This window comes from Osmerus eperlanus, chromosome 3, assembly GCF_963692335.1.
Source record: "Osmerus eperlanus chromosome 3, fOsmEpe2.1, whole genome shotgun sequence".
NCBI classification, from domain to species: Eukaryota; Metazoa; Chordata; class Actinopteri; order Osmeriformes; family Osmeridae; genus Osmerus; species Osmerus eperlanus.
The window spans coordinates 10,124,746-10,140,757 of record NC_085020.1 but is presented as its reverse complement, the minus strand read 5'-3'; the positions used below and the strand labels follow the sequence as shown (position 1 = coordinate 10,140,757).

Sequence of the window (16,012 nt, the reverse complement as noted above, 5' to 3'; positions counted from 1 at the left end):
CAGGGGTCTTAAAGACAGACAAAGTAACCCGGGTAGTCCTTCTCAGTCAGGCGCAGTGACCTCTGACCCCTCCCAAACCACAGGACACGGCCTCAGGGACATAGACCACAATGCAATGGGGGATCATATTTTGTTATAATTTCCTGTTCATGGTCTCCATGGAGATGCCATGCAAATTAGGGGGAAAACGTAACCTCCTGGGGTTATTATTTGAACAGACACATACAGTACATGCATGCAGACACATACTCTACACACACACGCACACACACATACTCACAGGGGTTATCAGTCTGAGCGGCAGGGAAGAAGAAGGAAGGAAAGGTTGTGAAGCTTTAATATTAACAGGATGTTTGGTGCAGCAGCCAAGTCCAATCAGATTCCCCGGGTCTAAAATATATTTCAAGATGTGTATTTGAGCTGGGTGGGCCGAGGAGATAGTGCTGCTTGCGGATGTTTTATGTTTGTGGGCCAGTTTGTGATCTAGTGGGGTCTGAGGGAAGGGAAGTCTGTCTGATATCTGTGGATGCAGATTTAACCTGAGGCCTGGTCAGACACAACTGCCCTAGTACTGAATCCCTTTGTAGTTTGGACATGGCCACAAATGCTGCCTGTCAGTAGCAGAATAATACTTTTTGCTTTATAGCTAGAAATATGAAAATGTGCGTGCGTGCGTGCATGAGCACTGGGTCACCTACAGGGAATTTGGCAGCACGTGAGTGACCTCATCAAGGCCCTTTCTGTGAACGAGGAGAGTTGGTGTCCGGGGCGAGGTGACGATGTCTGCTGGTGATAAGTGGAACACATTCCTTGCCAAGATAATCTACTCAGTTATAAAGAGTGTTTGTGCGTGACAATCAGGGGAAGGGTCCATTGTGCTGGCCCTTAGGAAACATGGCAGGATGTGTGTGTTTGTGTGTGTGTATGTGTGCAACCATAAATGAGGTCCCCCCTCATTGACTCTCCCAAACCCTCTGACCTCTGTGGGCACCGTGTTCATGGATCTTAGAACCCCCTCTGACATACACGCACACTCACACATACACACATTCACTAGGTCTCAAAGGGCTCCAAGATTCCAATAGAGGCATGTAGCCAAGGCGGATGCTATGTTTCAGCTCTCAGATGGAGTGTGTGTGTCTGATAGGGTGTGTTTGGTTAGCATTGTTTCCCGTAGCATAATACTCTACAAAGTGGACGTTTGCGTCTGAATATCTGCGCCGGATGTGAATCATGTACGAAGGGAAGTTAAACAGACACTAAGGAAGGGACTGTTATTTACATGTCCTCAGTGTAGGTTTACCTGAGTATCAGTCTGATGAGAGGAGAAAGAGGAGTGAGCGAGTTATCCACAGGCTTTTCCTTGCTGGTAAATGGAACCTCAAGGACATGCAGTCACATGGTGTGGAGGACTGGAATACATTCTGGTTATTAGTACAAATGTATACAGACAGGCTCGCACACACACACTGTACATGAGCCAATAGGAAGGTTAGACCAAGGAGAGTTTGAGGAATTTGTTAGCATTTTCTAGAAGTCCATTAAACCTTACAAGAAACAGGAAAGTTTTGCGGTCACTTCAATGACTGGACCTCCCTCCTTCCCTTCACTTATTATTACTGTTTTATGGGGGAAGGAAGGAGTAAGGTAGCCTGGCTCTGCCCTCCTACGTACTTCCGCTCAATTTTATTTTTGCTTCTGTACATAGGTCTGGCCATGAGGAACGTAAGTCAGATTTTTCAGGTTGATTTTCTACCGGCGAATCAGCGAACAGAGGGAGTGGCTGAGAACGATGACGTTGATGTCGTGCGCTCGTTTGTGTTGTAGTTCCGTAATGGCGGCGGAGAAAGATGCGAGCAAAGCCATTCGGTCCGTTGTGGCAACGCTGCCGAATATCCAACAGTTAAAGCCAGAGCAAGAACAAGTTTTGCTGAGTTTTGTTGGTGGCCATGATGTTGTGGCCCTCCTCCCCACGGGGTTCGGGAACAGTTTGATTTTCCAGCTATGGCAGCTAGCTCCGTTACAGTAGTGGTGAAGGAATTGGCTAAGGCGAACGCTAGCGATTGGTTATGGCAGATGAGAGTGGCTCTGGGCAGATCCAATAGTTTTAAACTTCAACAGAGTACCCGCCTACAAGGAAGTCAACGCTTGTCAATGGAGTGAGGCCAGACTCTCTGTACAAATGCAATGTACGAGAGTCTGGTTGGGACCAGGCTAGGAGTAAGGCAGATAGAGGGAGAATGAAGAAGTGTGAGAGAGAGAGAGAGAGAGAGAGAGAGAGAGAGAGAGAGAGAGAGAGAGAGAGAGAGAGAGAGAGAGAGAGAGAGAGAGAGAGAGAGAGAGAGAGAGAGAAGAGAGCGTTTAAAATGGAGGGCTAACTTCTAATGGGAGTACTTAGTAACTGGGCGATACAGTTTGTTGATTAGCTGACCTTATTTTTCTCCCCTTTTAAAGTGATGCTTGTGTGTGTGTGTGTGTGTATGCGTTCTCATGTGTTTGTTGGCCGTTGCAGTGAGTTTATCTTACTCTCTGCTGTGGTCGGCAGTGGTCCACAACAAGAAGCAGAGTTAGGTTCATTCACGAATGGGATTTTCTTAGCCGGTGTCCGGTGCCCTTGCCGTGTCACTGTCCTGCTGAGTGGGACGCAGCAAGTGCACCAAGACGCTGTCTATGACACGCCGCTGCGCCAGTCTGTGCGGCTGTCCATGGTGCTGACTTGGCTGAGGCAGCGCCTTCGTTCCCAGGTAGCCCCGGTGTTTGTCTGGGTCTTGTTTATGTCATACTGCATGCATCTGGGGGGTGAAGAAACGGAGCTCTCCTAAACAGGAAGAGGAGCAGAGAGGATGCCAAATGTGTGAGGGATTTATTTGGGCCCACACCACCTTTCCCCTTGTGCCTGTAGCCATGTCCACTGGAGACCCACTTGGTTCGGTTGAGTGTTTTAGACCTGTTTGTTTTGTTGTGTGCATTGTGTGTAAACATACTCGGTCTCTAGTTTACAAACCTACAGTGATTTCATGAGACGGACTACTAGCGCTGCAGAATTGGGTCTCAAATGCAGTGGAAAGCTTGAATAAACCAGTGCTTTCAATAAACCTTCTAGAATCCCGCTCCCATTCACTCATGGCCAGCAGATAGATACAGCTGGGGTTAACTCCCTCTTCCTTCCGGAATGTCAGTCCGACTCTGGGAAGAAACACGGTAACCTCTTAACTTTTGCTGGGACACAACTATCGTTCGTAGTGCTCGATCAAGAGAAGTGGCTCGGAGCAGGAATGTGTTCAGGTCAGCGATCATGTTAGCGCTAACGGTACACGTGGGTGATGCAATAGCGTGAAGCTGTGGAGTACGGAGGAAGCGCTTGGTCCACCGTGTGAACGGTGCCTGTGACAAGAGGCGTCTGAGCGGACATGAAGCAGAAGAGCGCCCACATCTGGGAGGGCTCAACATACACACACACTGTAAACATACCACACTGTATACAGGCTGGGATAGACACCTGTGTTTGTGTCTACATCTGGAAGGATGAGGAAGATTAGTCGAGGGGTATGTTGCGGGAGAGGGTGAAGTATGCTCTCTCTCTCTGTCAGAGTTAAAAGGGATGGTGAAAATGTCAAGAATGTTCGCTTCCATGGATAACTGCTCTGCTTAATGCCCCGTTTTCAACCTCAGTCTTGTGTAACAAACCCGACCACACACACACGCACACACATGTGCACGCACAGACCCACACTGCAAAGGTTGCACACACACACACACACACACGAGACATGATATTATCAGCCCCTATGGAGTTCAGATGCAGGTTCCTTTACCACAACATTCATTCAAGAATAAAAAAAGTGTTCAAAGCCCCATACCTTTCTTTCTTTTCTATCATCTGTCTATTGAATCTTCTCTACATGTGTGCTGACTTTTTTTTGGTCTGGTTTTCTCTTCAAGTTTGTTTTGCATCATGTCACTCGTGGAGCATTAGTAGACTACTGTGTGACTTACTATGAAGTTAGCAGTTATCTGGCATGTTAAGGAAGAGGAATAGAGCTAGCGTAGAAATGATCCGTCATTGTTGCTGTAGGCTCATGTTCGCCTCATGGTGAGATATTTAAAGTAGTTTCTAGTTTTACGCTTCCACGGTCTCATCCCATCTTTTGGTAACATGGAACATGGAATCATGGAAGCACCTAGAAACTGAATGTAAAATGATTGAGCAGTTACACAACAAAACATTGTCTATTGAAGGCAAGGGGTGTAGAATGAGTGGGTTTTTTAAATGTATGTTTATTCATGCTCGAATGGAATTTAGTTTGTTTGAATTTCCTGGAAATTCTCTGTCTCTGTCTCTCTCTCTCTCTGTCTCTGTCTCTCCCTCTCTCTCCCTCTCTCTCTCTCTCTCTCTCTCTCTCTCTCTCTCTCTCTCTCTCTCTCTCTCTCTCTCTCTCTCTCTCTCTCTCTCTCTCTCTTTCTCTTTCTCTTTCTCTCTCCCAATGGAGGCAGGCGGGGACTCGTCAGGCTAAACGGAGTGAATGCCAAGACCTTTCCTCATTTAGAATTCCCTCCTCCTTTCATTTCTTCCTCTCTCTCTGTCTCACTATTCCTGCTCTCTTCCTTTTATAGACACATCTCTCCCTCTTGTCTTCCCCTCTTTTTTCTGACCTCACCTTCCATCTATTTATCTTTGGAGAGGGCATAAGCTTGGCGCAGCGTATGTTTGTCCCTGTCTCAATCTCTCTCTTTCTCTCTGACTCTCTACCATCGAACTTTTTCTTTCTTCTTCTGTCTGTCTCTCTCTGTCTCTCTCCTCCGGCACGTGGGTCGTCTGTCTCTCCTCAGTGATGCTGGTGAATGAGCTCAGACGGAAGGATTGTTTCAGCTGTGATTAGATCTGGAAGTCGCACACACACATATACACATACTTAGTCGGTGCCTGCTGTTCGTGTCAAAGGCAGTACTTTCTACGTAGACGTGTCCCACAATAATAATGTTAATTGTGTGTCATTTGTTTGAATTAGTCATTGTGTGTTAGGAGACATTTAAAGATGACGTCATTTAAGAGACTACAATCTTGTCTGAAGCCGCTTCCTTATTAATGTTGATTCATTTGAACCTATCCCCTTTTGACCAATCAGAGGCCCCGATTACTTTGGTGGGGTATCCATGTTGGGCGGGTCTAGTAGAACAGACATATACAATCTCACCCACACACAGTTCCCAGAACTCTCAGGTTTAGTATTGCGTTGGAAGGAATCTGCGCCATCTGGAGCTCATTGGATATCTGATTAGAGGTGGGGCGGGGACAGGTTAGCTCTATAAGGTTTACCATTGACTCTAATCCCACCTCTATTTACCTCTGTCAGAGACAGGAAGTTCTGATTAGGATGTGGCCCCCTGGGAGTTAGAGTTCAGTGTGTGTGTGACCTGAGGCAGGATCAGCTGGGCCGGGCCGAGGCAGAAACCAGAACCCTGTTTACCCTGGAGCTCAGCCAGAGGAGAGACTTTCTTTCTCTTTCCGTTTTTTTTTCTTCTGGTTTCCAGTGTTGTCCCAGAGGGATATGGGAAATAACCACTTCCTGTGTTCAGTCACACAGCTGTTCTCATGATCTAGCTCACTGCCCTGTTTTCACTCTCTCCTCCATTCTTAATTTCCTCTACGCTCTATATTCTCTATCTGCCTTCATTTGTCATTCTTATGTGTGGTGATGTTTATGTTTTGATCCAGGTCTGTGTGTGTGTTGGTGTCCCTGAGGTGTTGAGAGGGTGTGGCTGTCCAACACTGCTGGGTCACCACAGGAAGTGGCTGGTGATGGAGCAATCTCTCAGAAAAACATTGATGGTGCGGACAGGTTGGATGCAAGTCAACTGGGAGATCCAAAATGGCCACAACCCTAGTCTCCGTCAGTGGAGAAGCTTTGAGGAAGTATTCTCATATCTTTGGTGAAGGACTTTTGAAGAGGAGCTATACGTTCCTATTTCTAGATATGCTCCCAAAACAACACCCATGCCAAGACAAACAGACTGCCCTCAGATACTGAGGGTTTGACTAGTCTTGTGGTTGGCAGTTATGTTGGAACAACATCATTTGGTTTTCATCTGAACCTAGCTGTGTGTGTGTGGCTGTGTGTTTGTGTGTGGGGGGGGGTGCATGTGTGTATGTGTGTGTGTGTATATGAGTATGTGTGTGTGTGTGTGGGCTAGGGTTAAACCAGAAGTCCCCTCAAGAATATTAAAAGAAGGAACATGTTTGTGTTCTTGGTCCTCCCAAGTTAGTGTTATTTCTGGGGGGTTTTGAGGGGTCTGGGTTAGAAATAGAGTAAGAATGACATCAAGGTTTTGGGATTAAGTTTTAAAATAGTTCTAGGATTAGGAGCCAAGATTAGGTTTAGGGTTCAGGTTTAGTTTTTGTGATAAATTGAGGGTTAAGAGTTAGGGGGAAATATGATTTTGAGCCATATGTGCTGTTAAGACAATCTGCTCTGTTCTATTGTACTTTACAACAAGAGCACCCTAACCCTTCCTCCAATTGTTCTGCTCTGAGAGATGACGTTAGCTATGTGTGTATGTAGCCAATGTGAATTGGTGAAACTCACTCCTCAGGTATAAATACAGTTCACCCGAGCCAGCAAAATGCTATCTTTTTGTTGGCATAGCTGGTAAGTAGTCGCACTTGTGATTCAGAGATCCTGAGTTCAAGTACCAGTGAGGGGTAAGATTGGGAGGACTGATGAGCTGTGTGAAGACTTCTGATACGTGTGTGTGTGTGTGTGTGTGTGTGTGTTTGTGTGCACGGACTCTGCAGATTAAGAAAGGACAGCATGATAATCCAAAAAGATAAAAACCCAACCTCAAAACAGTCCTTACACTACTGACAGACTGTCTATCAAATCCATACTGGAAACAAACTCGACCTCACACTGACATGCTCAGCCCCATATGCAGAGGGAAACGATGAGTTATAGTCGTTCTCGTCTAAAACCAACACAGAACCAGAAGTACTCGTACCATACGGTTCATGTTGCTGTTTCTAGGAAGTTCAAGATGCACTCCTTCATGCAGAAAGAGACCCAAACACTGATAACAGCCACAACAAAGCCTTAGTGTTTCCTGCTCTGTAATTTTCTGCCTCAAGTCCAGCCAGTTAGCAGGCAGGCACATCGACAAGTAGGTCACAGTGTTCCTCTATCTACAGATGTGAGTGTCATCTAGCCTTGGCAACAGCTTACACACACTAAGGACACCTCTCTTGCACACACACAGTAAAGACACCCCCCCCACACACACACACACACACACACACAGACGGAGGACACGCCTCACACAAACTGAAGACAGCTTTCACGTACATTCTAGACCCTTTTTTTTCATCAGCCCATGTCAGAGAGGAGAGTCTAACATAGCAGTTCCATGATTAACAATCCGCTGTAATACACACACACAGATGTAGTAGATACAGTTCAGGCGCACACATGCTGACACCGGTATGAAGTGAGATACCACATCTGCTGTAGCCCAACAAAAAAAAAACCCAGCATGGTCAGAATCGTGCCCCTGTCAAGGCCCTAAAACGGTCGGGTTAATTGTCTGCCAGAGTCGCTCCCTCAAACACACGCGCACGCAGAGCTCACATTCCATCTCATTAAGAGCTCTCTCGGTGGACAGGTCTCTCCATCCCTCACGCTCCCGTGTGGGAGACTGCCATTCCTCGGCTTTCGCCACGCCTACGTACACGTAGACGCAGGACAAATACACATTCTCGTACACACGCTCGCACCATCAATAGACAGTAAACGGAGTTATGGCTCATGTCATCCGTTGCGGTCCTATGGAGATAAATATACCCATTGACAAGCCAGGCAGCAGCTGTGTCATAGACTAGAAGGACTAAGCCTGGCTCTACTGCAGTGCCGTTAAGTGTATTTACACAGTAATGGTGTGCCTCGACGCTTCACATGTCTCTGCTGTGACGAAGACCTCCAGGCAGGCAGGGTCCTCCAGAACTAAGATGATTAGTGGGTTCCAGCCAGAGGCTTTCCTTTGGACCAGGGTCAGAGGTCAGGGCTTGGCACCCCACTGAGTGTTAGCAGCGATGGTGGGGGGGGGGGGGAGCCCCAGCAGTCAAACCACAGGCCACCGCGTGTGTTATCCACTCAGCCCAAAGTGGTTCACTGGCTTCTGGTTAGTGTGGATACCACAGGTCCTACGACCCTCAGCGGCAGTGATCAGAGCAGCACCGTATTTGACATGTCTGCTTCCCCTCGGAGGCCCTACCTGTCTGTGGGCTCCATATGCCCTGAGAGGCTCTAAGGGTGAGGGTGAGTTAGGAGAGGGGAGAGCTGGAGCAGGGGTAAGTTAAGGGGTCCTTTTTTATGTGAAGCCGTCCATTCTTTTTCAATGAATGTAGCCTCACAGCTAGTGGGAGAGTTTACGTGCGACCTTGAGGTGAATATGCATGCAAACCTCGTGTCAACCAATAGGTGTGAAGTGGGCGTTGTCATTTTTGGGGGGTATTTAGAGAAAGCTCTAATGTTCTGTGAATTATGTATGTGGATGCAGTCTCCCTCAGCTGTACTATAACTGTTTTGAAAGCCCCCCCCCAAAAAAACGGTCACGTGTAGCAATGATTAACGTGTTAGCCACAGTGCGTTCATGCGGGAGACGAACAAGCCTGCGCTCGACACCAACAAACGTACACATCTCATGTGAGCATCCCTTTAGGGGTCAGGGGTGAGTTAGGGTAGGGGTGACCAGATGTTCTCTGATCCCCAAGAGCACAGGAGGTGGGTGGGAGGTGACGTGAAGAGCCGAGGCTGTTTCATGTGTGTAAACCGAGAGGCCATCCTAGAGGACCGATCTGTCGTATCCATCACTTCAGGCTGGGGTTACAGACTGATGGCTGTTTACGGTCGCTTCCGTGATGACATCGGGAGGTTGTGACCTGGGAATGCTTGGAAACGTAATAACCGCCGTTTTAAAGACTCTCTTCTTCTTCAAAGTCCGTCACCCACCCACACACACTTTGATCTGGAATTTAAAGATGAGCTGGGCTCTCAGCCGGACACAGGAGATCCACCAAGTGCATTTTCAAATATGCAGCGCTCCTCCACCCCCTGCCCTCCCTAGTGGACACGGCTATCTCCATGTAGGCCCTTCCAGCCATACGCGTCTTTATACCTTTTTTAGAAAGCAGACAGAATAATGATCGGTGGGGTTTACATCCAGGGACAGGAAGGGATTCACCAAGGGACATATGGGATGTCCAAGCAAACAGCAGTAAACAGCAGAGCCCAGCTGTGGGTTGCCATGAGTGTGCTGTACTGTATGTCAGCTGTGTGTATATATTTGTGTGTGTGTTAAAAGAGAGGACACTCCTAGATTCAGCTTTTCCTACACAACGGTTCTTTCCTCATCTTTCCTCAGATATGGGGTCTGTAGTTAGGCCCGGGTAATGTTGTTGAGTCTGTGGTGTGTAATTTAGTATCTTGAGTTGTGTATAGTTTAGTCTGGCTGATATACAGTGAATGGACCATTGAGATTAGTCACAGTGTTTGTGTGCTTCTGTTTAATGGTTGTGGGATGTGGTTATGGTTTGATATTGACATGTCTGATCCCGGTTGAATGTTAGTTTGTGTGCTTGTGGTGTGCTATAGATACGTATGTCTGCGGTTTTATAAGCTCTTAGACCTGGGTGAACCCCCACCATGACTCATTGACCACAGTAACCAACCAAAGCATCATCATTTGGACAGGGTTTGTTATGTCTGGACATAGGACCATACTCTGAGTGTTATGTTACTCTCCGACTAACATCTGAACGTCAGGTTTTCAGTTATGCTCATTGCCTTTCTGTGCATATCACACGGGCACACACACACACAAACAGACACAGCAAATCTTGAAATGAACCAACTACGGAAGATATACTACACTCTCTTGATTGTTATCTTACTGTTATTTAAATGATATTAATTGGTGTGTGTATGTATGTGGGTGGTTAATTACCAGAAGTCTATTCAACCATACATCCTTAAAGACATTCGCTGATAAGATAAAAGTGATATACTGCAGGGTGTGTGTGTATATGTCTCTCTCTGTCAGACTGTGTGTTTGTATGTTGCCTACACAGCAGGATTTACCGTATGGGGCGTATGGGAGTATGTGTGACAGGGAGGGAGGCTTTAGTGCAGTCACACAGGAAGGGAGTACAAGAGTCTACATGGCCTCAGCTTTCTTCATTAAACACAAACATCAATCCACCCCAGACTGGAGACCACCTATAGTTAGAGAAACACACATTAATCTTTTCGGAGAAAATGTAAGGACACAGGAGGCGATGTAGTCTGGTGTCTAATTCTCATTTGATTAGCTTTTGACCTCGCTATCCTGGTGGGAGTTGCGCACAAGCAAACACACACACATACATTTCCCTGAGTGTTCTCAGAATGGAGGTAAAGTCATTAGTTTGTCAAGCTTGGAGAAGGTAAAGACTTGTTGTCAGAGAGAATTGTTGTCAGGGAAACAGGATACTGTAACACAATGGCATTGTCTTCAAGTTGAATTCTCATTATCTATTTTGGGCCCGACGGGGGGAATTCTGTTTTGTTCTTTGTGTCTGGCCAGAGGTAACATGTCCCAGTGTGTGACACAGTGATTCCCTCTCGCTCCTGTAGGGGTGTGTCTCAAATCCTGTGGTGAGGCTTCCCTCCCTTTTTTTCCTTTCCAGTATGGAGATGCTCCCACTGACCCCTGGCTGTCCTGCACCCTAGACTAACACTATAGGCCTGGACCACCGGGGATAAAGCAAGCCCCCCTAACCAGAGTAGACAGAATACACTCTAGACCAGAGGAGATGTCAAGCCCCCTAACCAGAGGAGATGTCAAACACCCTAGACTGCTAGGATGCAGGACTCAAGTTTGCTCTGTAAAACAATGGCTGTAGTTAAGCTCCCTGGCGATGACACCTATCTGGTCATCTCTGTGTCTCAACTTCGAACAGCAGCAGTTAACACAGCCTCGCTCGGGCAGACGGATAGCGACGATCAAATAGAGCTGAGGGGGAAACTGAGCCTAATGCATTCCACAGAGCTGAGGGGAAGAGGGCCTTTGTGTCGGAGAGATAGGGGACCAAGAAAGGACAGTCTGGCTGGGGAGACTGAGGCTCTTTGTCTTACTGCCAGGGGGGGGGGGTGGGGTCTCAATATGCCCTTACTGGAGGGAGGGTCTCAATGTGGCCTTTGTCAGACCCCAGGCCTTAGGCAGTGGAAGAGAAGAGGGATGGGAGAGGGAGGAGAGAGAGAGAGAATTCCTCTGGTACATGCCTCTGTCCTGTGGCATTGGTAGTCCATTTTGGGAGTTTCATTATGAAGTGGGAGCAGGGAGAGAGGGGGGGGAGTCCGTCAGGGAGGGAGGGGGGCGGTCCCACAGCGAGGGAGGACCCCTGTCAGACTGTTGATGTGTAAGCTGCCTGTGGTATGACTGTGTAGGAGGGGCACGTGGGCACGGAGAGTCCAGTGACGTCTGGAGATAAGACTCCAGCCGTGAAGATGGCACACACACACACTAACACAGAAACACATTTTTCATACACAAGCACGCAGTGTGTCCATACTCACTGAGAGGCCTGTTCTGGGCAGTACATTGTTTTCTGAGAGGGAACTTGGGAGTGTGTTGAATTGTGTATACGAGCTTCTGCTCTCTCATCATTACTATTCTCTCTCAGGCTCTGAGTTGGAAACCTTTAGGATCGTTGACTCACTAATGAGGTGTGAATCATAATGTGGATTTGTGGAGATTGCGCTCATTCATATGTCGACAGAGAGAGAGAGAGACTACTGATGCAGTGTGTGCGCTATTGGTGGTCACAGCCTCAGGCTCGGTCTCAGAGATCACGGTTTGCATGTCCAGCGACTGTATGGTAATGGGAATATCTACTTATGGATATTGCGTGTGTGAGTAGCTCTGTGTGTTGTTGTGGAGGATGTGTCGACCGCCTGTGGCTGTCCAGATGAATGGGCTCGTGTTCAAACAGCTAATTGACATGCAGTGTTTCTGGTATGAAGGCCCAGTGTGTTTCACGTCTGTGTTTCGTCCGTCCGGATGTCTGAGGAGTATTTGGAGTCTAGCATGAGCCAAACCGACCACATCAGAACAACCGATTACCAGACAAACAAAGTCCCCATACACACACGTAAAGACAGACTCACACATCCAGTACTCACACACACACACACACACACACACACAGAAAGATAAACACACAACTATTCATACAACCAATCATCTTGTCAAGCAACGAGCCGATTAGTCATGAAGCCCATGTTTTGATCTCTGGCCTGGTGTTGCTGCTGTGTTTCAGGGCGGTGAGAAGCACAGCGGCCCTTGTGGAGGGAGAGACTGCAGCGGAGGGTGCAAATGCTTCCCGGAGAAGGGCACCAGGGTAAGTCACTTTTTTCTTTCCCACACCCACACCCCCCTCCCCCTCTGCCTCTGTAGCCTCTGTAGCCTCTGTACCCCAGTCTCTATCCCCTGCAGCCTCAACCTCAGGTACCAGAACAACTCTCTCCCATTTGGCTCTCTCGGGAGACTATAGCACCACAACAATGCAATGCGACATCGTCAGCGCCATGACGGGTTGTGGGCTCTCTCCCCCTTGCCCCTCTTGGTGGTGAAACTGGAGAAATGAACACCGGGAGGATGAAAGAGGACAGGTTGTGTGTTTTTCGGGGGGTGGGAAGCGGTTGAGAAGAAGAAGAGAGAGGGAACAAGGAAGGGAAAGGAAGGACGGAGGGAGGAAGAACGGAGAAGTAGAGGGAAAAGAAACGGTGCGTGACACGTAAACCAAAAGAAGCCAGAGAGAGAACAGATAGATAGACGTGTACAGTGAGCTAACGGCCCTGCAGGGAGCCAGAGTGACCCCCACGCCCAGCCGGTGGAGGAGGGCTCAGGCCCCAGGGAACCACCACCACCACCCGCATGCGGGCAGAGTGAAGCCTGAGTGATGTTCAGGGGGGAGGGGAAAGGAACAGCAAAACACAAGGCCTCTCCGGCTCTGAGGTTTTACAATCTTCTCCACCTCTGACCTACGCACTCGCTGCGTTGACAGGAAACCCTAAGCGAAGGAGTCGAGAGGGAAATGGAAGGGGAGCGAGGGGAGGAGAGGAAGTCCATACCCTCGCATTCCAGAGGATGCTTAGACTATGGGAGAGAGAGGTCAGACATTCAGCTTGGCTTCCTCTCTCTCCTGATTGTTCTCTGAGGCATTATAATGTCAGGGCCAAGGTTGTGAGAGGCTTTCTCTCTCTCTCTCTCTCTCTCTCTCTCTCTCTCTCTCTCTCTCTCTCTCTCTCTCTCTCTCTCTCTCTCTCTCTCTCTCTCTCTCTCTCTCTGTCTCTCTCTCTCTCTCTCTCTCTCTTATCTCTCTCTGTATCTCTCTGTATCTCTCTGTCTTTTTTTCTTTCAGTCTTTCTCTCTCCAGCACCTTGGCACTTGGGCATGTTTGTTACCCTGACCTTTGTTTCAACAAACAAAGGTAAATTGAAACATCCTCTCCTTCACCCCTCCTCCGTCTTCCTCATCCTCTTCATCCTCACTCCATCACAGTCACTGCCTATTTACACGATAAAATCCAGTAGAATGCTGTGATACAAACACTACTTCTTAGTTTCATGTTTTTGTCCCGAGAGTCTACAGTCTGTCCTGGAAGTTTTACTGCTTACATATTGTAGCAGTAAATTCCGTCTTTCCTATGAGTCTTTGGCGATATCTATTGAACCGACCCTACATCCTGGTGTCACGTCCCGCTACCTCCATCTCCCCATCTATCTCTTCCCTCTGTTTTGTGCTCTTGACGATAAGATGCAAGAGTGGATTCATCCAGATGTCTGTCCTCCATCTCTTCCTCTTTCTCCTTCCCTCTCATCTCCCTCCTTGTCTCTGTCTCCCTCTCTCCATTTCCCCCTCCTAGGAATACCATTCCATAACCAGCATACGCTGCTTAGACTCATATATATCCGCAGATCTTACTCAGGACCTCGACTTGGCCCGACTCAGACCCCGACACACACACACACACACTCACAGCTGTGCTGATTGGATGACATTCAAATTTGTGGTTTGCTTGCAATCGTTCATACCAATATCTCCAGAGGGGTGACCGTTGGTTGATTTGCGGTCACACGTTGTTCCATGTTTATAAGATTCAGACATATTATGGATGTGCCTGGGCGAGGCTGGAGCCGATGAGGGGTGTCACCTCCATCTGTCACTGGAGCTGATCCATCAGTCTGACATCTGTGTTGAAATACAGCTGTCTCCCGCTCAGTTCTGGAGACTCGCAATGATCTTCCCTTCCACGGTGTGTGTGTTATTCGGACTCAATGTAAGTTGGACCCAGAAAGATCTGGTGAGATCCGGAGATGAAAAAGGGAAGCAGAGGGACAGAAGAGAGACGCAGATACAAAAACCGAGACGCCGAGAAAGATCTTGAAACAAAGACAACACAGACGGAGAGAGAGAGACAGGCGGTTTTTGCGATCGAGGAAGAATGGAGTTTATTGTGTGTGCATGAGTTGAGTTCCGTAGATGCTCAAATTGGGGGCTGGAGAGGCCGTCTGGCAGTCCACAGCTTCTGCGCCCTGCCACCACCCACATCCCTGGCACCACCGCAAGTGTTTAGACTTTGGAGGCAAAAGACAAATATCACACTCCTCTCTTCTCCTCTGCTATCCGCTCCGCTTGTCCAATCTTTTCTCCTCTCGGTTCCAACTTCTCCCTCTCCACTCCTCTTCATCTTCTCTCCCAGTTCACAGGAATAGGAAGGGGCTGGGCTGATATGAAGAGCTATCAGGAGTTGACCTCTTCACCTCGCCTCCCTCTCATGAGGAGAGAGAGAGAGAGAGACATACGGGTGAAGCACAAGAGAGTCAGAGATACTCTCCTAGGGAGAGGGGAAGAAACAGGTGGCGCTACCATGCTGCCGCTCTCATCTAATGTAGCCGTCAAATGGCTGACACGCGCGCGTAGATTTCACAACGTTTTCCAGAGTAGTCATCGTAAGTGAAATGTAAGGAGGTTATCAGGGGGAAGAGGAAGTCCTCCTCCATATGGCCTCTTTATCAGCGATTTCTTACTTCATGTCATTTATTCCGAAACAACAAGTCTAATGAAGACAATCGGTCCATCAAGTACCGTTATTTTATGCGGCAAAATCACTATTATGTCAATCTCAAGAGTTTCCATCACATAAATGTTCAGGTTGTTTTCCGTGTGAGAAGATACTTCACTCATGTCTTCTGCATACAATTACCTTGGGACACCACATGATTCTTTAATATTACAAAATGTATAACTAACCAGAGCGTTAGATCCTACCCAGGAACAGTTCCAAGTTGGCCAGACAAAGAAACAGAAGGACAGTCAAATGGACAGAAGTATAGAAAATACTAGATCAGTTTTTGGAAAAGATCAGTTTATTCCCCACTTCCTCCTGGAAAAAGCTGCTTTAGATGTGGAACAAGAAGTGACACGCGTCACAGGAAGTGGAGCACAATGACGATCCGCGTATCTTTTCTAGAAAGACAGTGACGCTTTTGTGTGGGAACAGAAATCGTTTGTGTTTGCCTTCTATAAATGGTGTGATTTCCTTGTTCCATGAAAACAAGACCAAATATACCTTCAGAAGTCCCCTCCTCGTCATGGACCATCCTGTCTCCATGGGGACAGGATAACGGAACAGTCTGGAATGTGGGGGTCCGGCCCTCTGAGAACACAGTTCTATTTACAGTATGGTTCTGGGGGCGGCGGGGGGGGGGGGGGGGGGGGGGGGGGGGGGGGTGGTCCGTACACTGTCTGTCTGTACATTTGTCTGTACAAATGTACAGACAGACAGACCCCTCCGCGCAGACGGTCTCGACACCATTTTGACTGCCTCATCCGAGACGGGGCAGAAGTTTCTGCGTGGGCAAGCACAAGTTGTGAAATGAAATTCCTCGGTGAAGAGGGCTTCAGACAGACAGCATGCAGC

The 16,012-nt window shown here is 48.0% G+C and overlaps 1 protein-coding gene across 3 annotated transcripts in view; it reads left to right on the top strand.

The window, feature by feature from the left end:
• Nucleotides 1–16,012, top strand: part of col4a2 (collagen, type IV, alpha 2) — a 51,769-nt gene that overhangs the window by 3,228 nt on the left and 32,529 nt on the right. For all 3 annotated transcript variants that reach the window (XM_062457131.1, XM_062457132.1, XM_062457130.1), the window contains exon 4: nt 12,347–12,427. In XM_062457131.1, the coding sequence (XP_062313115.1) occupies nt 12,347–12,427 (81 nt within the window). The remainder of the gene's footprint in view (nt 1–12,346; nt 12,428–16,012) is intronic.